Consider the following 20,771-nt stretch of genomic DNA (forward strand, 5'->3'; position numbering starts at 1 on the left):
CCTTTCAGTCAGCGCAGAGTGAACGTGTGGAGGAGAAGAGGACAATTTAGGCAGATTGTCTCCTCTGTGACTCTAGAGTGGAGCTATCCGAGCACCCACTCAAAGTCACTCCAAACCCCCACTCCCACATCAGCTGGCAATCTGGGGAAACACTCCCCCATTTTCTTTCTGACAAGAAGAAGCCTCTGTGTTCTGACCTTCAGCCACAGAAGGCATTATGCTCAACCCCAACCCTGCCAATTTGAGACCCACAAATCTCCATGGGGTACATATGTAGCACCAGCCAAGAGTCCTTCTGTACCCACCACCACAGGACACAAAACCTCCAAACTGGGACTATGGGGGTGGAATTGCACACACCTCCCATCTTTGCAAGGTGTCTCATGGTGGACCCATAACCTGCTTTGTAGACCCCTCTCCCACCCTGGAGCCTGCTGTGTTGAGAGCTCCAGTGCGTCTTCCAGGGATGGGCAGGGGAAGGAAGGAGAAGAGAGAAGCAGGTGTATTGTGCATAGGTCAGCAGGCTGGACAAGCCATTAGTAGCCTGCAAAGCCGCCCGAGAGAGTTGTATACATTAAAATAAAGCTGCTTCCCTTCCGCAGAATTAGACAGAAAAGCAAGCACACCTGAAGCAGTCTGAATGCACTGGTGTTTCACTTGGGGGAGATCAGAGGTCCAGAGAAGGCTTAGTCCACCTTGCAATGCTACAAGAAAGCTTAGCATGACTGTCCATCTGTTCCAGGGTAAGGCTCAGAGTAGAAGAAGCCATAGCCCTGTGAGGAACGAGCAGCCCTGACTTGCAATATCCTCTGCCATACAGGCAAGCTCACACCGTGCCAGAAGCAACTGGCTCAGCCAGGAAATTTCAACTGGAAACACGCACACAAAGAGGTAGTCCCACATCTTCAGTGGTTTGGCTGCATCCAGCCATTAGCATCATCCCTGCATAAGTTTTAACACTTCTGGCATGCAAAGCACTGGGTAGAATCCTACGTGGGCAGCAGGAGAACATTCCAACAGTTGCTACTGAAAATAATAAAACCAAAAAAATCCCTAAATAAAGATGTTTACAGGCCAACTTTACAGACTCCGGCGCTAAACGTCCCCCACAATCAGCCTTGTGGTGCAGCGTTTTGTGAGAGCAAGCCGCACATCTGTGGCTGCAGAGTGGCTATATACGCACACACACACACACAGAGTTGCCCATGTGCACACGGCTGGTGGCTCAGTTTAGGTGCTTACGTCTGAAAGTTTAAGACGGATCTTGTCAGTTGCACTTTCCAGGAGCCTTCAGCAAGGCCTGGGGCTGTTCAGCCTGCCATCCCATGGGGGTACACAGCTCCCAAGAGAGGGGCTATTAATTGGAATCCCATCTACACCTATCATCCCTGTAAGGTGTAATTACTGTAAAGAAAACCAAAGCAAACCACGGTTGTGTCCAAGTAAAGCAGATGCCACCAGCTCAGTAACCCCTGCTCCCAAAGCCCCAGCTGCTTGCTCCAAGGGCTGCATAACAGTTTCCGTCTAGGCACACAGCATCCAAGACACCCTCGCGCTGGACAGGCTCTGGTTGCCCATGTTGGCAATGTGTATTTTGAAGCCAGAGTCTGTGACGTCCACAGCTCTCACCGAGATGCCCACGGAGCCATGAGCGCTCAGCCCCACCAGCCCCAGCATAATCACGGGCTGGGTCGGGACACGGTGCGGGAAGCTGACCTCGCGGACACGCGGCCACACACAGCTGCTCTCAGTCTCACAGCGGGTCTGTACTTCTCCTGAGAGACCTGGTGAGGGCGGGGGAGAGAAGGGAAGCAAGAGATTAGTTTCCTTCCCCTTCTGTTGAGGGCATCAAGCCAGTCTTCCCACTGTCCCATTGCAGGCTCCATTTCTGTATATCCTCCATCACCATGAGAGGCAACCCATAACTGCAGAGCCAGAGTTAGGAAGCTCAGGGACCAAGCTATTTACACCATCACAGCTGAACTATGTCCTGGAGGAAGGTGTATCGGAGATACACAGTCCCGTAGCTTTAAATTCCCACCAGGCCTCCATGAAAGGAATCCACATTAGTCAATGGCATTCCCCTGCAGCGGGGAGAGAAACTTTAGGGCAGCAGGACTGTATCATGCTCTCTGGTACGGGGCATAAGCATTGCAAAGCACAGTGCGCTCCACCCTCGGGGGGATGCCCCGTATTTACAGGGACAGGAAATGGTCACTGCACAGATCATACTCAATTTTGGTGCCCTCCAGAGAGTCTCAGCGAGCCTGGAGGGTGAAGAGCCAGCTGGCAGAGATCTACCATGAGACTGCAGAGACAGGAGTCATTTAGCCTGGAGAAGCACCCCAAGGGGCTGGAAGGGGACAGCCCTGAGCAGAGATCTGGTATCACAACACAAGATCAAGGGAATGCTTGGCACACCACAGGGAAAGGAACATGCCATCACTAGAGATGAACACCCACTCCTCCAGGAAAACCATCAGTGCTGTGACAAGTAGAGGGGCTCCTAATTAACACACAGTGACACATGACACGTTCTCACCGACTAGTGTTCCACGGGGAATGGGAACCACAGCACCAGGGAACTACACCCCGAGGGGAGAGGGGATAGGACAGGGGATGGAATCCCAAAGAACCAAACCAGGGAGAGGTGTAAGGAACCCAAAGCAATTCAAATCAGCTCTAACTGGGGGGTCTGGAGTCGCAAGCTCTGGATGGAGCCAAACCCAGAGCCCTAGCCATAGGCATCACAGCCACTCCCCACTGCTCTAGTGTGACGGGGAGTCCCAGTGAGCCTGCGGTCAGGGTCTCATCTCAGTCCCTGGCTGGGTGCCTGGGAGAGGAACATTCAGCCCTGAGGGGGGCAGGAAGGCAGGCAGATGGCAGCTCTGCAGGGAGCCATGTCCAGCTCTCCTCAGGTGAAAGGACCCTGTAGGGCGAGGAAGCCCTGGGCTCGGGGGAGAGCCTGCCTCAGGAGGGCAGAGACCTCGTTCTGCTCACCCTGACATGCCTCCCTTTGGGAGCGAAGAGGAAAAAACACCTGCATGGCAGTTTCCAGAGGCTCTGTGGTAAAGTGGGGCACTTCCCCTCCACTGAAAACCCCTTACCCCCACCAGGGATCTGGAGAAGCCCCCTAAGGACTCACTCTTCCTCCCCTCATCGGGATTTCCAGGGACTGAGATCAGATTTGATTTTGTAAAGAAACCCCCCCCCCGTGCTGCCTTCCCATGCACAGAGCTTCAGGCACTTGCAGTCCCACAGCGCCCCCCTGTGGATATCACTGGATACAAAAATTTAGCTGCAAATTTGGATTAAGAATATGGAATGTCACCTGTCTCAGATGGTTCAGAGACTCTTGCCCATCCTGCCACACCCAAGCACACTGTCTCTGCAGGCTTGGCCATGTGTTGCTCACCACAGCTGCTCATTGGCTCATAGCCTGAAACATGTTTATCCCAGTTGTCTAACTGCAGCTCTATCGGTGCCAGCGTCTAATCCTTTGGGGGAAGTGCATTCAGCCCCTGCTGTCCTGCAGCAGTGGGTTCCAAGGGTCAGTTACACACTCCATGAAAATTTCCTGTTAGCTATTTTAATGTGCGCTGCTTCTGTAATTCACTGGGGAGTCCCCTTGTTCTTTTATTATGCTACTGGGTAACCAGGAGGCCGATGGACCTTGTAGCTCAATTATTATTTATGTACCTCTGTCATCAATTCTCCTTCCCAAAGGAAACAGTCCTAGGGATGGATGCATCCCAGGTGTGACTCCACCGACCATGGACTTGCACCAGGCCAGGCTGCTCTCTGGTCTCCAAAGCCTCTGCGCAGAGACACACTAGGTTTCCAGTTACTTTGTTACCTTCATGCCAGTCCCATACAGAGGCCTTTCACCCCACGTTGGGTGAGAGGTCTACTATGCTTCCTACTGTCACTCGCAGCCACCACGTTGAGTTGTGCCTGGCACCCTGCCGAGGGCTGAAGCAACAGCAGCAGCCAGCCCACAGTCCTTCCTCACACTCAAAGACACTGATGGTGTTACCGATCAGCTCTGTGTTCCTGGGGGATCAGGATGCAGTACCCAGCCTGTCTGACTCACTAAAGACCTCTCCCCCCCCCCCCCCCCCCGCGTCTGCTTGAACTGAAGCCATTCAGAAGACAGACAGACTTACAAAAAGCAATTAAAAGGCGGTGGGAGACATACCTAAACCTCTGGGACACAGGTGACAGGATTAAGGAAACTCCCCTAGCCTCATTTGCATCAAAGATGGGACAGGGAGGCATCTCCTTTCGCATACAGAATGGAATTCTCCAGCACTCCAGACCCTCAGCTGCCACCACCACCTGGACCCCCAATCGATTCAAGCTTCACGGAGTAGTGAGAACCCAGCTCTCTCTCTCTCTCTAGGTGTAGCCTTCTAAGCCCGATTTGTGGGATCAGTTATAGTTTTCTAAACCTGACTTTTATAATATTAAATTGAACTTAAATTTGATTATAAGTGGTTTGTTTGGCTCCCCTTGTATGGTTATTACCTGGCAATAAATAACTTTCATGATTAAGCTGCTTGCTTCTCTCTCTCCCCAACGTGGGTATTTTTTGGCTTCCCCATTCGCTCTGCAGCAACGCTCCCTGCAGTGCCCAAAAACCCTGTGGGGTTTGCTCATCCAGCGGGTTACGACCAGAGCAATTGTAACGTGGAAATAGGGATAGGGACGTGCTGAACCTGGGGTATATGAAGGTGGCAGCTTGGAAGTGCTGCTTGACCCGGCCTGCTGAGTCCAGGGACATAGAAGGGGTCAGCTTGGGAGTGCTGATTAACCCGGCCCTCTCAGACGCGCTCGGTTAATGTGTGTATGTTCGTCTGATTCTGGGGCTGGAAAGAACCCAGCCCAGGGGAACCGAGGTCCTGCAGGACAGCTCCACTGGGGGGTGCGGGGTGGTGGGGGGGAACAACTGGCAGCAGGGAGAAGCAGAGCTCCGTAGGAGAACACAAGTGACACAAGCAGTACGTGGATAGAAGTACAGACCCTAACACCCCCCCGCGAAGAGTAACCCTCATAAATGAGCGTACCGCAGAGTAATGATCAAATCTGGTAACAATGGACACGTGAAATGGGGACCTGCTCCACAAACGCCCTGTTAGACAGACAATGGTGGGAGCAGGAACCGGGACCCCAGCGTGAGCTTCGACAGCTCTCAGCGTCTCCTCCGCTAGTCAGAAATCACTCCAAATGGGTGTTTTGAGGGCAGGGGGTGGGGAGAAGAGCTTGCGGTTAAAGGGAGCCTGTGCAGGGACAGCCAGAGGGGCCCGCTGGGCTGGCATCAAAGCTCACGGACAACACGACTGCCGCAATAACAGTGCGCTCAATAGTCTGTGGACTCGCTTCCCCTCCCCCCAGGGCAAAACTACGCCAATCACTTGAGCCACTGAAGTCTGCACAAGGTTGAGCCACCAAGCACTGGAAGAGAAGAGACCCAATTGGCTTCTATCTCTGGCTCCCAAGAAGCATGCAGGGGGGTGCATGCATGTGCCCATCTGATGAGCAAGCAGAACACACGGCAGGGGTGGCTCCTAACACCACAACCAGTTGTTCAGTCTGTGGGTCTCCCCCACCCCACCCCCATGGTCCAGGAAGGGATTTTGCTCTTACATTGCTGCAAGCTGGTGCCCAGGCTGCTCTCCAGATTGGCCATCCCAAGCTTTAGACCCTGCAGCTGCTGCTCCACGGCAGTGGAGAGCTGTGTGTTCAGACTGACCATGCCCAGCTCCACCTGAAGAAAGAGAGGAAATCCAGGGCATGGGACAGACTCTTTGCTCCAGGCACAGGCTTCCTCAGAAAGCAGCGCGTGGTGAGAGTCATGGCCACATGCCGTGGCCTCCCTGTGGGGCTGGGAGCTACCCCACCCTGCAAGAGGCTGTCACACACATAGGCAACCACACACACAGAGATTCCCCGCTTGCAGAGAGTTCCACTCTCCACAGGTTCCAGGAAGGTGCCAGCTACTGCCAGGTGAAGGGCTCTGTAGCAAAGGTCTGCGTGCAAGCACGTGGGGAGAGATTGATCAATGGAGGCAAGAGGCACTGGAGACTGAAATCCTCTGCTTTTGGTTCGGAGACCTGCACATCCTCCTGCACCGCAGGGAGCAGCACTGCCCACATCTGCACTCTTAGGGCTCCTAAAGCCCAGTTCCAGCATTCCTCCTTCCTGCAGGAATTTGCTTTGGTGGGTTTAGGCCCAACCCAGAACCTCACGTGACCAACCGTACTGCAAAACCCTCTTCCCAAAGGACATCCAGGTACTGAGCTGTAACGCTCCCCCCGACCCAACAGCTGAGAAATTCTGCTGGGAAGTAAATCCGAGGGATTCTGCTACCAAAATAACGTCACATTCCATGAGCCCAGCCAGCTCGCTACAAGCTGATAACCCTCCAGGGCCCAGAGCCCAATGCGGAGCTGTGATGCAGAAGCTCTCACTTGTGCGTTTTGCAGGACACGTACCTTCAAGACCCACCTCTGTGGATGCAGACTGCCCTACGCTGCTTGACGTGACAGCATTTCAGAGTGATCCCAGCATGCCAGTTGCATTTGTTTTTAAAATCTGCAATTCCATGTCTGTCCCCCACATACGTGCGGACTCCGTGGGTGCTCCAGCCCTGGAGCACCCACGGAAAAGAATTAGCGGGTGCTCTGCACCCGCCAGCAGGCAGCTCCCCCTTCCTCCTCCCCAGCACCTCCTGCCAGCCCTGCCAATCAACTCCTCCCCCTCCTGCCCAGTGCCGACTGCCCGCCACATTCAGCTGTTTCGCAGTGTGCAGGAGGCTCTGGGAGAAAGGGGGAGGGGCAGGGGCAGGGATGAGGCATGCTCAGTGGAGGGGATGGAACTGGGAGGGAAGAGGCAAAGAAGAGATGGGGCAGGGATGGGGACTTGGGAGCAGGGGGCAGAGTGGGGGATTGAGCACCCCCCAGGCCTGGAGAGAGCCAGCACCTGTGTGCGTGTCCCCCCACATCCTCCAGCCCTTCTGAGATCAATAGCCAGGCCTGGCCTGTTCTCATGGGTAGCTCTGTTTCCCCTCACCCTTCGTCATGTAAAGCGAATCACTCTCATTCCTCCACCCCCTTAGCCCGCTTTGTATCTCATTTCTGAACTCCTCCGACGCCCGGCCAGCATCTCCCCCGGGCTCTAACAGGCCAGTAGAGCATCTGAGTTACGAACCGCCCGGTCAGCCACACCCCTCATTTGGAACCACAAGTGCACAGTCAGACAGCAGAGACCAAAAGAAGCAAATGCTGTACAGCACAGTACTGTATTAAACGTAAACTACTAAAGGGAAAGTTAAAAAAAAGATGTGACAAAGTAAGGAAACTTTCTGTGCTTGTTTCATTGATGGTTAAAAGCAGCGTTTTTCTGCTGCACAGTAAAGTTTCAAAGCTGTATGAAGTCAGTGTTCAGTTGTAAACCTTTGAAAGAACAACCTCCCTTCCCGTGGTGCTCGTACCTCTGAGGTGCTACTATATTGCTTACTTCCTCTCCCTAGGCCACACGGGAGTAACCACAGCATGCTGGCCCTGAGTCCTCACCTGAGTCACATGGCCCTGAAGAGCATGAATAGCAGTTTCCAGCTCTGAGATCCTGCCCTGCAGCTCTCTCCTCTGGTCAGCAATGCTGTGCAGCGCCTCGTTCACCCGCTCCTGCATGGCTGATCTCTCCATCTGCAGCTGCTGGATCTGCACCCTGGAAGGCCCAGAGAGCAGAGTCAAGACCTGCGGGTCCCCATGGAGCTGCAAACACTGGCTCTCACGTGCCACTGGGCACTTGCATGCTGAGCGGCAGTCTGAGATACAAGCCTGCAGCGAATGCAGAGAGGGGATGCCACAAAGCCAGAGGAGAGGGCAGACTGCTTCCTAATGACCTCTGAAGAAGGCTACATTTCACTCCAGCTCTTCATTCAGCTGCACAGGCTTCAGAGTGGGCTAGCAGACAGAGGACGTACCCAGAGCCCCTGTAGCTTGTAGTCTGGTTGCTAGGCTGTGCCGAAGCCTGTGTCACTGGATCTTCACTACCGTTACCCATGCTCACCCACGGCTGCTAGCCTGCACCACCCCATCTACACTACTGTTACCCAGGCCAGCTAGATTAAAGCTTGGGTGGGTATGCCTACCCATGCAGCCATCAGACCTTCACTCGCAGCATGGACTTCCCCTCGCCACTAGCTGGCGGGGAGCAGGGAGCCACTACTACGGGAGGACAGAGAGGAGTCCTGTAGGGAAACACTGCTATGCAGCCCAGCCCAAAGCAACACCCCTCGCCACCAGGACTCTAGGCCACAGACACTGGAGACGGGCAATGGGCTACCAGAGCTTCCTACCACAGCTGCCCGCTGCCCTGTATCCACACAGGCTTTGCCCAGTTTATTTGCATGTGTCCCAAGCGATGGAGCAAATGCTTCTCCAGGCAGGTCTCACTATAGGGAAGGCCTCCCTTGTATTCAGGGCAAACGCTCCTGCTCTGAACTGCATCCCCTCGATTTTAGCCACATCCCCACAATAACTATACCCCGCTTTGGTGTTAAACCCTCCAGACATGGCACGCTGCTCTGCTCTCTGTAACGAGGGCTCCGCTTGGCTAGACGTGGTCAAATCCCACGCTCTGCGGCAGGAACCATTTGTACTGCACTTAGCACAATGGGGCCCTGGCCTCTCAGCGCTACCGCAATACACGTAACAAACATCAGCCTCGAGGGGCCATCATACCGGAGCTTCTCCAGCTGCCGAGGCTCAGAGCCGTCGCTCCCTCTCTGATTTGCTACCCCTTCCTGTAGCCCAGCCAGAGCCTTGCTGTTCTGCTCCAGCTGCAGCTGCAGGCCGTGTGCCAGCAGTGTGGTGCGGTTGAGGCTTCCCTCCAGGATGAAGGTCTGGGCTGACAGGGAGCCCATGCTGTTCTCCAATCTCTCGCCGGCCACCTTAGCGTACTCCACTTCCTGCTGCATGGCTTGCAGGCTCTGAGCGTTCTCTTCCAGGCTCCTGAAGGAGCTGGTCAACGAGGCCACGCTCTGCTCCAGCCTGGAACCCGACGCCAAGAGCCCGGCCACCTCTTGCCTCAGCATCTCCAGCTCGGTGGTTCTCAGCTGCTCCAGCTGGCTCTGCAGTGCAGCCAGCTCGGTCCCGGAGGGGAGCTCTCCTCTCAGCTCACTGATGGCCTGCTTCACTTCCACCTGGAAGGCGGCAAGCTTGCCGATGGGGTCAGAGGCCCCGATGCGCTCAGCAGCGGCAGAGGCTCGCTCCAGTTTCTGCCTAGACAGCATCTGGGCCAGCTCCAGGTCAGAGAGTCGCCGCTCCAGCTCCGCCGTGTTAGACAGCTTGGAAGGAAAGAAACACAGTGTGAGGAGGGTGTTCTGGGACCTGGGGACAGCCAGAGAGACGAGGCCATGCCTGGGACACCTGGAAATGGCCACCAATAGGGAAAGCATGGGGTAAAGCCTGCCACATCCTCCTCAGTGGGAAGCATGAGTTGAAGGCGAGAGCAGGGCCAGGAGGAGAGGAGACCCCCACCCCCCAACAGTAGCCAAGTCCTGAGAGGAAGAGGAGGAGTAATAGCAGGCACCACGAGTCTGCTGCCACTGCCCTCCTCCAGTCACAGCAGCTGCTCACAAACAGCCTCTCTAAGACCTAGGCCAAGAGAGGTCAACCAGAACGTGAAGCATTTGGCCCAGGACTAGCCTGGTCCTAACTACAAGGGTAGTACGGGTTAATCGCAGCACTTGTGTGGGTCTTCCAACAGCACAGTATCTGAGCACCTCACAATCTGGAGTGGATTTGCTGTCTCACACGCCTGGGGTGGGGCCAGGTGTGGCACAGCGGGGAGCTGAGATACAGAGACTAAGAGCAGATCTGCACCGGTATTAGTACCTAAAGGTGTAGAGACACCCCTTGTGGGGTTTACAAACTCCAGCCAGGTACCTCGCCGGCTTCAGGAGCTTTTGTGAATCCCACGAGGGGCCTATCTGCCCCTATAGGCATCTACGTACCTTTGCCGAGCAGGCCCTGGGACGTGTCCAAGATCAAACAAGAAGATGGTGGCAAAGCAGAGAATTGAACCAGGTCATCCAAGTCCCAGGCTAGTGCCTGAACCACTGGCAAAACCAGCAGGGCAAGCTTCACTGAGAACCAGAAATTTCAAGAGCAACTTTGGCTGCCCATCTCAACTGCAATGGGCATGTCCCTGGTTACTGGGAGCTCCTTAAAAATTTTATATTGCTTGCAATGAGGATATGGAAGCGTATGTATGTCTAGACATCAAAGCACCAAGATGCAGTAAGGGCCACTTCTGGGAGCTTTATTAATCCTGTCTGCACAGCATGGGGATCCACTGAGCACACACTAACTCTGGCAGCCAACGATTTCAAGAGAGTGGTGACACCTTTTGAAAGCCAAATCTCACACCCCACTGACTTCCTGACAGAACTGGGGGTGCTCAGCACCTCTGAAAAATCAGACCCTGGTGTCTCAAGCTGGGTAAGAACATAAGAATGGCCAGACTGGGTCAGACCAAAGGTCCATCCAGCCCAGTATCCTGCCTACCGACAGTGGCCAATGCCAGGTGCCCCAGAGGGAGTGAGCCTAACAGGTAACGATCAAGTGATCTCTCTCCTGCCATCCATCTCCACCTCTGACATACAGAGGCTAGGGACAGCATTCCTGACCCATCCTGGCTAATAGCCATTAATGACTTAACCTCCATGAACTTGCTTCATTACAAAATGAATGTGCTGCTCTTGAAGTTTTGGCTCAAACATCCCATCACAACATGCATTAGACCAATGTCCACCCTGGGAAGGGTTCTCTGGGGCCCTCTTCTACAGTCGTTCCAGAGTCATGGCCAGGGATCTGGAGGGGTCTCTGCAAAGCAAGTGCTCAATGGAGCCATCAGTTTAAAGCTTGTTTGTAAGCAAGTTCCTTCACCTCTGCATTAACAGCCCCTTAGAATGATCATTGGAAGCGACGCATTGTAAAAATCCAGTGCTGCCCCTGGTTCCCTCCACTTGGATAACAAAACAAACAGAGCCGGTTTTGCTTTTACAGGCCATGTCCTTTCAGGCTCTCCCCGAGGGCATGTTTGGTTCCCAACAAGCACGGAATATTTACTGACATTTAAAAAAGGATTTTTTTTTGTTTTCTTTTTTTTAATTGTGAAGACATTTTCACAAAACTACAGACAAATCAACTAAATATCAAGCCAGATTTCAGTGTATCTAGCCATAGTAAGAACACCCTACAGCCAGCAAGGCTACCCAGCCCTGCATCTTGGGAGGTGTTAATTCACAACCTGTGCCACTCTCGCTCTCTGGCATTGATACTGAAACAAGCAACATACAACAGGCTTCAAAAAAGATGCAAATAAGAAGCAAGGGGCTGCTCAGTCAGGAGGCTGTAGCTGCTGGGACCACTACACAACATTCAATTTAGGATTACACTGGGCAAATCCCAGAAAAGAGCTGCAAAAGATTTTAGCAGCCTGTCATCACTCACTAGACCAAGCTATGGCTCTATAGACAATTGTTGGCTCTAATGGACTCCATTTTTTCCTAAAATAGAATGGTCACACCTTAGCACAGACATCTACATTCCCATCTGGCAGGGCTGAATGCTCATGAAAAGCACCACTGTCAGGCTGCAAAACTAAGTTCCCCCAAACCAAAACCAACAGATTTTTAAAAAGCCCCCCCGAGAAGCAGTTTCTGTTGGGGTTAGCCGGCCCCCAGGATGCTTGCTGCTCTTTGCTTGCACACGAGAACCTTGAAACAGAAGCAGAGGCTATTCTCGTGTGTGTTTCCCGCAGCTCCTGCCACAAGTTAATGGTGGAAATTGAAGGGACATCAATTAAAAAAAAAAAAAAAACAACAACAACAAACCCAAAACCTAAACTATCATGACCAACACCCAGGAGCACCAGAACCAGGGGAACTCCAGCTTTCAGTGGGCTGACTTTGGCTACAGATAAAGTGCTGTCAGCTGCATAGCATCTCCATCTTGTTTGGGTGAGTACCCCCCAAAAAGAAGCGTCCTTGCTTGTTAAGCTGGGAAATGAAGACTTCAGTGACTGGCATGGAGCACAGGGGCAAGTACAGGCCTGGAGAACAGAGTCCTTTCGTTAAGCAGTGGAAGTGCATTTTCCCCCCACTAATACATCTCAGTCCTCCCCTGCAGGGACCCCCTGTTGGGGTCTCTTGAGTTTTCAGCCTCTATGCAGAAATTGTCAGCAAGGAGGCCAGTTTAGGGAGTCTACATTGGTAACATCATGGTGGTCTCCCAAGGCCTTGCTGGATTCCATTGGGCAGATCTGCCCAGCAGGTCCTGGACTGGGCCCCTCCCACATATGTGAAAGCTGAGAGCTGGCAATCACTTCCGGTCACTACTGATTGAGACTGGAAGGTTCTGTATCCCATCATGGGCGGGGAGTTCTATGGGCCCGTGGTGTCTGAGAACCAGGAATACTCCTGGCCCGGGGCCCAGCTCGAGCAATGTTTGAGACCGGGTCTCTCCCTCGGCCCCGCCTTCCGCTCCCCCCCAACGTGTCCCCCAGGCGATTTAAAACAGCCCCCACCCACCACCGGCAGCGGGAGCTGAGCAGCTTCCTGCCTGCTCGCTCCACTCGGCTGCCGGCCCCTGGGCGGGGTGGGTCTGGGTCTACAAGCGCTGCTCCCGCCCCAAGCACCCCTGCCATCAATGGGAAGCTGCGGGGGCAGTACCTGGGGGTAGCAGAGCGTGGAGGCCCCTTAGCCCACCCTGCCTAGGAGCCTAAGTGCCAAACCCCCAAAATCCCTCCCAGAACCTGCATCCCCACCCCTTTCCCACAGCCCCCTCCCACCCCCAAAATCCCTTCCCGAGCCTGCACCCCCTTCCTCCGCATCCCCTCCCGTCCCCAACCTCCCTCTCAAAGCCTGCACGCCCACCCCCAGCCCAGAGCCTGCCCCCCAGACCCCCTCCCCCACCCAAACTCCCTCCCAGAGCCCAACCTCTCACCCCTTCTGCACCCAAACTCCTGCCCAGAGCCTGCACACCTATCCCCTACCCCAGCCTAGGGCCTGCACCCCAGACCTCCTCCCCCCGCCCAAACTCCCTCCCAGAGCCTTGGGCAGGAGCGGGCTCTGGGCACCACCAGAATTTCTACAAACCTGCCACCCCTGTATCCCATTACCAAACTGGCTAGTCCTTTCTGTCAAGCTGTCTTTGGGTCAGAGAGATCTCTCATCCCATTGTAACACTGACAATCAAACTGCTTCTGGTAACACTGCAGAGTGCCAGTGACCAGACAACAGGCTTGAGATTAACAGTTCCCGACAGCTGGCCCACTTCTCCTTAGTATTGAGCCCCCCCAGAAAGGAATTGAAAAGGGGGCTGCTGGAGCAGCATTCAGTCAGCGACCAAAGAGTTATCTGCTAACCAGGATCAATGTATAAGAGTTATTATCCAAACCTTACCCACAGCAAGTCAAGCTGCCTTATTAATTGGGGACTGGTCCTGCTTTGAGCAGGGGGTTGAACTAGATGACCTCCTGAGGTCCCTTCCAACCTTGATATTCTATGATTAAGTATTTAACTAGCAAAGGAAGTGAGTAACCGTGCTGGGACTGTCAAGGTTCCTTCTCCACTCTGAACTCTAGGATACAGATGTGGGGACTGCATGAAAGACCCCTAAGCTTATTCTTACCAGCTTAGGTTAAATATTTCCTCAAGGTACAAACTTTGCCTTGTCCTTGAACCCTATGCTGCCACCACCAAGCGTGTTAAAGAACAGGGAAAGAGCCCCCTTGGAGATGTCTGCCCTCCAAAATATGCCCCCAAGCCCTACACCCCATTTCCTGGGGAAGGCTTGATAAAAATCCTCACCAATTTGCATAGGTGACCACAGACCCAAACCCTTGGATCTTAAGAATAATGAAAAAGCAATCAGGTTCTTAAAAGAAGAATTTTAATAGAAGAAAAACTAAAAGAATCACCTCTGTAAAATCAGGATGGGAAATACCTTACAGGGAATCAGATTCAAAACAGAGAGAATCCAACTCGGCAAAACCTTAAGTTACAAAAAGACACAAAAACAGGAATCTACATTCCATCCAGCACAGCTTATTTACCAGTCATTTAAACAAAAGGAAATCTAACGCATGTATAGCTAGATTACTTACTAACTTAACAGGAGTTGTAAGGCCGCATTCCTGATCTGTTCCCGGCAAAAGCATCACACAGACAGACAAACCCTGTGTCTCCCCCCTTGAGATTTGAAAGTGTCTTGTCCCCTCATTGGTCATTTTGGTCAGGTGCCAGCAAGGTTATCTTAGCTTCTTAACCCTTTACAGGTGAAAGGGTTTTGCCTCTGGCCAGGAGGGATTTTATAGCACTGTATACAGAAAGGTGGTTACCCTTCCCTTTATTTATGACAGGGACAAAAGACTGAATCGACAGAAAGAACCAGAGAGCAAGCGAAAGCCGCATGGTCAGAAGTCACTTGGCTTGTATGTTCCCCCACCATGCTACTGTGACAGGGATAAGCGGGCAGGGATGGAACGTAGGCTGATGTGAGGGAACGGCAGCAGAAGTTGCACATCTGGAGTGGATTTAGGACACTTTTGTGCAATGCGTGTTTCTAAACAAACAGGAACGCTTATAAAGTGACAGGAAATTCCTCTGAGCACCTGCACTAGCCCTTAAAGAAAGGCCTCAACAAATTTAAACAGCTGAAGGCAAATGCTTTCAGCGTCCAGACCAGAGAACTTAGTGCAGCTGGCTGGAAAGTTCCTCTCCAGTCACAGAGAGGGGTCAAACCACCACCATACAGAAGAGTCTCTAACTAGGGAGAGCACAAGTCAGGGTTGAGGGTTTTAATCCCAGCTCTACCACTCCATCTAGCCTTGGGGTAGTGACTGGCCTGAGTGACAAGAGGCCACTGATTTTGGCTGGGGCGGGGGCGGGGGGAAAATCAGATCCCAGGGGTCTCAAGTTGGGCACCAAAAATCAGTGACCACTTGTGACCACATTGTTCTAGCAAAAAGAAAAGGAGGACTTGTGGCACCTTTGAGACTAACCAATTTATTAGAGCATGAGCTTTTGTGAGCTACAGCTCACTTCATCGGATGCATCCGATCTGATGAAGTGAGCTGTAGCTCACGAAAGCTCATGCTCAAATAAATTGGTTAGTCTCTAAGGTGCCACAAGTCCTCCTTTTCTTTTTGCGAATACAGACTGACACGGCTGTTACTCTGAGACCTGTCACTGTTCTAGCAGTTTCCCCATCTGTAAAACAGGTATAATAGGCTATGGCAACAGCTCAGAAGCACGCTGAGCTGCGCTACAGGGGTAGGATACCAGGAAAAGTGAATGTAAATGGAGAATTGTAGGTGCTTACTTAAAACGATGGACCACTTTGGAACTGATTACGTGCCAAGTGTATTCATTTTAATTCTGGGTAGGCATTGGCTGGATCCGCAAATAAACCTATGCGGTCACTGCTGGATTGCTTTACGTTCCAGAGTTTTGGTGAAACTGAACAAGCAGATGGATATTACTAGTAACCAAGAGCCACTACATGGCAGGAGGTGGAAAACATACTTCTCTCCTCCCAGGCGTGAGCGGGGCTTACCCACGCAAGTTTAGGAAGAAGGGGAAGAGGTTACATTCTGTTGTCCCAATGCTATGATTTGGAGTCTGTGGCCAGCATACCCCACTGCCTTCTCGAGCCAGGAGGGATGGCTCGGAAGTCTCGGATTCAGCTGTGAAATATCTTCACTTCTGGAGCGATAGGTTCACATCCCAGCAGGGTCAACTCTGACCACTCAAGATGGATAAATACCGTTCTTAGTAGTTTACTGCGCACTGGGCTTTGAGTGGAGACCAAAGCCCTGCCTGAGAGCAGGAGTTTGCCCCACTGGTCACTGGATAATATTCCTCCCACCATCTCAGCTGTGTGGTTGGCTGTACACTAGTCAACGGCTACCCTCTACGCAGGCGGCACTGCATTCTGGCAGTGTGAGAGGCAGGTAGTTCACTTTGGATTAAGGGAGACCTATAAATGCAAGATAACAGTCACTGAAGAGTCCCCGCAGCTGCTGGTCAGCACACCCAGTGCTGGGCTTTTCAAAAGCGCCGCACCCAGCAGCTCCCACGGTGATATTTATAGTTAAATTTCTGCAAATTCTAGCCACATGGCCCATCAGTGAGGGAGAGCGCTGCCCACGGCCCCACACAGGCACAGACCCCTAGTAACGCAGAGTCACTCCGCAGGGATTAGACCTGCACGCTGCTGTGGATTCGTCAGGCACACAAGCAGCCACAGAGCTAATGAGAGCGGGTTCACATTCAGGTGCCTGCCACTTGTTCGAAAACAACATGCCACAGCTCCCGAGGGCTGCATCCCTCCTTCCAGCACATGCAGCGTCTTGGACAGACAGCAGTGAACGACGGCCCAGAGGGGAATTTTCTCACAAGCAGGGTGCATGCATGCACATGAGTCTAATCACACATGGGGGGGGGGGAAGAGGGTCTGGCACAATGACAGCCCCAACATGGCAGCTAGCACCAGACACACGCTTCCATTTTGGAGGAGAGGAAAAGGTGGATCTGTTGCCTCCTCTATTGTTAGATATTAGCTGTACCACTGCAGTGTCTGGGAGTCCCAGTCATGGACAGGGACCCCCCATCCTACTAGGCACTGTGCAAACAAAAAATGGTCTCTGCCCCAAGGAGAGACAGTGAGAGGCAAACTGATGGGGGGAGGGCTGGTAGCACAAGGAAACAATATCAGTCAGCATGTCATTCCCTCGTCTCCATTCCCATTTTCCTCCCCGCAGCAACCGTGGGCCAGGCCATAACAACCTTCTGACAGAGGAGGACTAGCACGGACAACCCGCGGCCCCCCATCACTCAGCAACTCTGCTCACAGCTTAGCAAGGGGAATCTTTACTGAGCAGCGGATAGCTCTTCCTTCCCTGCCCTGGACCCTCTAGCCCGCCAGTTCCCACCAACTGTAAATATACTGCAGGGTTAAAAAGAAAAATATGGATAAGGAATTAATTCCACCTCACCCCTTGTGCTACCAAACCCTAAATACTGGGTTTTTAAAAGGTGTACAATTGGGGGAAGGGGGAATAGGCCTATGGGACTCACAGTGCAGCATTAAGAAAATAACCTGCTTTATATATGAGCCAGCAACCTGTAAAGTCTTCATAGCTGGGGGCCAGGGAGTTGCAGGGACTGTTCTTGAGTCGCTAACGGAGTCCTTCCCATTACATAAAGTGAGGTTTTAAAGAGACAAGACATCACTCCTAGAATAAGTAGTCAAAATGGCAAAGTCTACCAGTACGTTATACTTGTAACCACTATAAAGCAGGTTTCAGAGTAACAGCCGTGTTAGTCTGTATTCGCAAAAAGCAGTAGCCTACATCCAAGCAGGAAGTTGAGAGAGGATTTGGGTCTTCATTTTGTAGCCAACAAAGTTCGCTTCTACACCAACACTACCAACAAAGTAAGTCACAGGTTTCTCCAGCACTGTCCTCTAAAGCATAAGGCATTGGACACTTTCAAAAGCAGGGCAGAGGACCGGTTTTATTCCATCAGACCACTGCTCTGTCAATGCCTCCCTACCAAGAATGAAACTCATTCCCTGTGCTGGGGGACGGACGGACAGACAGACACTATACCTAGGTACCACCTAAGCCCTCTTTAGAGGCTATTTTAAAGACCTCTGCATTCACCCCAGATGAATACCAAGGACAGTGGCTCTCAACCTTTCCAGATCTTTGTACCCCTATTAAGAGTCTGACTTGTCTTGTGTACCCCCCAAGTTTCACCTCACTTAAAAACTTACATCAGATGTAAAAATGCAAGTGTCACAGCACACTGTTATGAATAATTGCTGACGTCCTCATTTTTATCATATAATTATAACCTAAATCAATTGGGATAAAGAGTATTTACATTTCAGTGTACAGTGCACTATAAACACGTCAGTGTCTAGGACATTTTAGTCTGTACTGACTTCGCTAGTGCTTTTTACGTAGCCTGTTGTAAAACTAGGCAAATCTCTAGAGGAGTTGATGTGCCCCTGGAAAACTGAGTACCCCCAGAGGTACTCTCCCCCCTGGTTGAGAGCCACTGACCTAGGTCACTGCACTTGGAATAATTTCTGGTGCATATAGCAAATGGGTCTAAAGCTTATGTCATGTAGACACCACCCATCCTTACATGCAGCGCAAGCACGTGATAAGAAACAGCAATAGATTCTGCTGCCCTCAAACACGCGACGGTCTCAGTAACTTCAGAAGGAACGTAGGGCTGGACCACAACGACAGAGCCCAGAACAAGGGACTGTGGGGAGCTGCGCTGCCCCTGAGGGAGAACCAGGAGAAGAATGTGTCCCAGATGGGTCGAGGTTCTGCTCCAAGAGGCAAACTCCTTTAGCGTGTCATTACCACACAGCCACAGATGAATTTCAATGCCAGCAAGAATTGGATAAAACCAGTAACAGTGCAGCCACATGCCGAGAAGCTTCCTCCATACCGTAATGCCAGCTCCCCATAACCCAGTACCATTCCAGCCCTACTCCCCACTGCATCTCATCCTGGACTTGGCAGTCCAGCCTACCACTTGTAACAAAGAGACTGACAACCAGGCCAGAGTTCCTTTGTTCATGCCACTAAGTTCACTCACCCAGGATCTTGATCCACAGACTGAGATCATTTCCACCCTAATATGGAAATCAGTTCTATTAACCCATTGTGCCCTGCTGCAGGCAGGGCAAGAGAAGAAGCCACCCTAATGTCTCAGCTCACACACTATGCATTCCTGCCCCACTAATCCATGGATAGCTACGATTTGAGAAACCACAGCTGTGAATTTCTGGGGGAAGTGTGGGGGTTGTTTGGGGATGCTACCTGTGTCGTGTTCATTATCATTCTCAAGTACCTCCTTGATTTTGGACCAAAAACAACAGCTGTACTTTCTTTCACAAGCCTCCCTCCCTTACCCTGCACACAGCTGGGAGAGCCTCTAGAGCAGCGGTTCCCCATTTCTCTGACCATGGGGCGTAGGCAGGATATCCAGGGTGCAGAGCTGGAAGAGGACATGGATTTAGAACAGCCCCAGAGAGCCAGGAGGGCACACAAGGGGCTCAGAGGTGAAGAATACAAACTAGAGCTGGGGAGAGCGACCTCCATGGAACCCCCCTGCCCAGCTGGGAGTCAGTGGATCCGCAGAGCCTGGAAAAATGTCTTGTGGTGTTGCATGGGACGCCCCCCCCCCCCCAGGCAGCGAGACGGTTCTCTGCTCTCTGTGCTGCCCCCACTCAATAGCAGCCCCCACCGGGGCAGGCAGCTGCAGCTCTCCAACAACAGCCCATGCATGCGAGAACTGGAGACCCCTCAACAGCCGCCCCCACCCCGAGACACTCGAATACAATGCATGTAAAGACAACAGCCCCCTGCTCCCAAATCACTCACCCCACCCCACCCCCCAAGACCTGAGGGTCGCCCCCCCCTTGCCGGAGCCGCGGACCCTGGCCCACCCCCCAGCACCCCGCTACCTGCTCTCTCGTCCCCTGCTCCTGCTCCCGCAGCGCCTCCAGCTCGGCCAGGCGGCCCCGCAGCTTCCCCAGCGCCTCCCGCAGCTGCTCCAGGGCCCCCAGCTGGTGCACCAGCAGCCAGCCCAGCAGGGCCACCCCGGCGGCGGCCACCCCCAGCAGCAGCAGCGCCAGCGCGGCTCGGCACCCCCAAGCCCAGGCTTCCCCGGGACCGGGACCCGCGGCCGCCCGCTCCTCCGTCCAGCCCGGAGCGCCCGCGCCGTTCTCAGCCCGCCCTCGGCCGCCTCTGCGCCGCTTGACCGCCATGCTGCCCGCGGGCGGAGGGGCGGGCGGGACCGGGCGCGCCGCGGGGGCAGTCCGCCCAGCGGGGGCGAGGCGGGCGACGAATGCAAAAGCGAGCAAGTTTCCGAAGCAGCGCAGCGCCCGCGAAGGCGAAGTGCGCGGGGGCCTCCGGCTACGGCGACCGCCGCCCGCCCCAAGCGCAGCTAACGCGGCCGAGGCAGTCGGGGCATTGCCTCCCGCTGTGGCGACAAATTCCCCGGTCCGCTTGCGGGCTTCGCGGCGCCGCCCGAAAAGTTGAGGCCGAAAGCCAAACTTTTCACCTCCTCCGCCGAAGAGCGGGCAGAAAACTAGGGCAGGGCAAAGGGGTTGCGATTGGGTCCAAGGGAGAGCCCTGAACCAATGAGGAAAGCGGAAAGCCCAGGAGCGGAGCTGGGCGGGCAGGTAAACTGAGCCCGGCCCAGGGCCCCACGGGGAAGGGGCTGGCGTGCGGCAAGCAGGGAAGGTGCAGGCTGCAGGAGGGCGGGCCCGGTCGGCAAAGCGGACGGGCCGCTTCAAAAACCACCCAGGAGGAGCGAGATGGGCGAGGGCTGGTTGGGTTGCAGCGCGGAGTCCAAGGCAGGGCAAAGCTGACCCCCCTAGCCTGCAGGTTTCAGAGTAACAGCCGTGTCAGTCTGTATTCGCAAAAAGAAAAGGAGGCCTTGTGGCACCTTAGAGACGAACCAATTTATTTGAGCATGAGCTTTCCTGAGCTACAGCTCACTTCATCGGATGCATAAGTGGAAACTGCAGCAGACTTTATATATACACAGAGAATATGAAACAATACCTCCTCCCACCCCACTGTCCTGCTGGTAATAGCTTATCTAAAGTGATCATCAGGTGGGCCATTTCCAGCACAAATCCAGGTTTTCTCACCCCCACCCCCAT

General features: G+C 53.4%; 1 protein-coding gene across 1 annotated transcript in view; it reads right to left on the bottom strand.

Moving 5' to 3' along the window:
- Window positions 1-487: 487 nt before the first annotated feature.
- Window positions 488-20,771, bottom strand: part of IGFN1 (immunoglobulin like and fibronectin type III domain containing 1) — a 77,526-nt gene continuing 57,242 nt past the window's right edge. The window contains exons 24-28 of the mRNA XM_078849851.1: window positions 19,566-20,191; window positions 8,748-9,352; window positions 7,575-7,728; window positions 5,647-5,767; window positions 488-1,784 (exon numbers count right to left, since the gene is read on the bottom strand). Coding sequence (XP_078705977.1) covers window positions 1,525-1,784; window positions 5,647-5,767; window positions 7,575-7,728; window positions 8,748-9,352; window positions 19,566-20,191 — 1,766 coding nt within the window. The 3' untranslated portion in view covers window positions 488-1,524. The remainder of the gene's footprint in view (window positions 1,785-5,646; window positions 5,768-7,574; window positions 7,729-8,747; window positions 9,353-19,565; window positions 20,192-20,771) is intronic.

Source organism: Lepidochelys kempii, chromosome 21, assembly GCF_965140285.1.
Source record: "Lepidochelys kempii isolate rLepKem1 chromosome 21, rLepKem1.hap1, whole genome shotgun sequence".
Classification (NCBI taxonomy): domain Eukaryota; kingdom Metazoa; phylum Chordata; order Testudines; family Cheloniidae; genus Lepidochelys; species Lepidochelys kempii.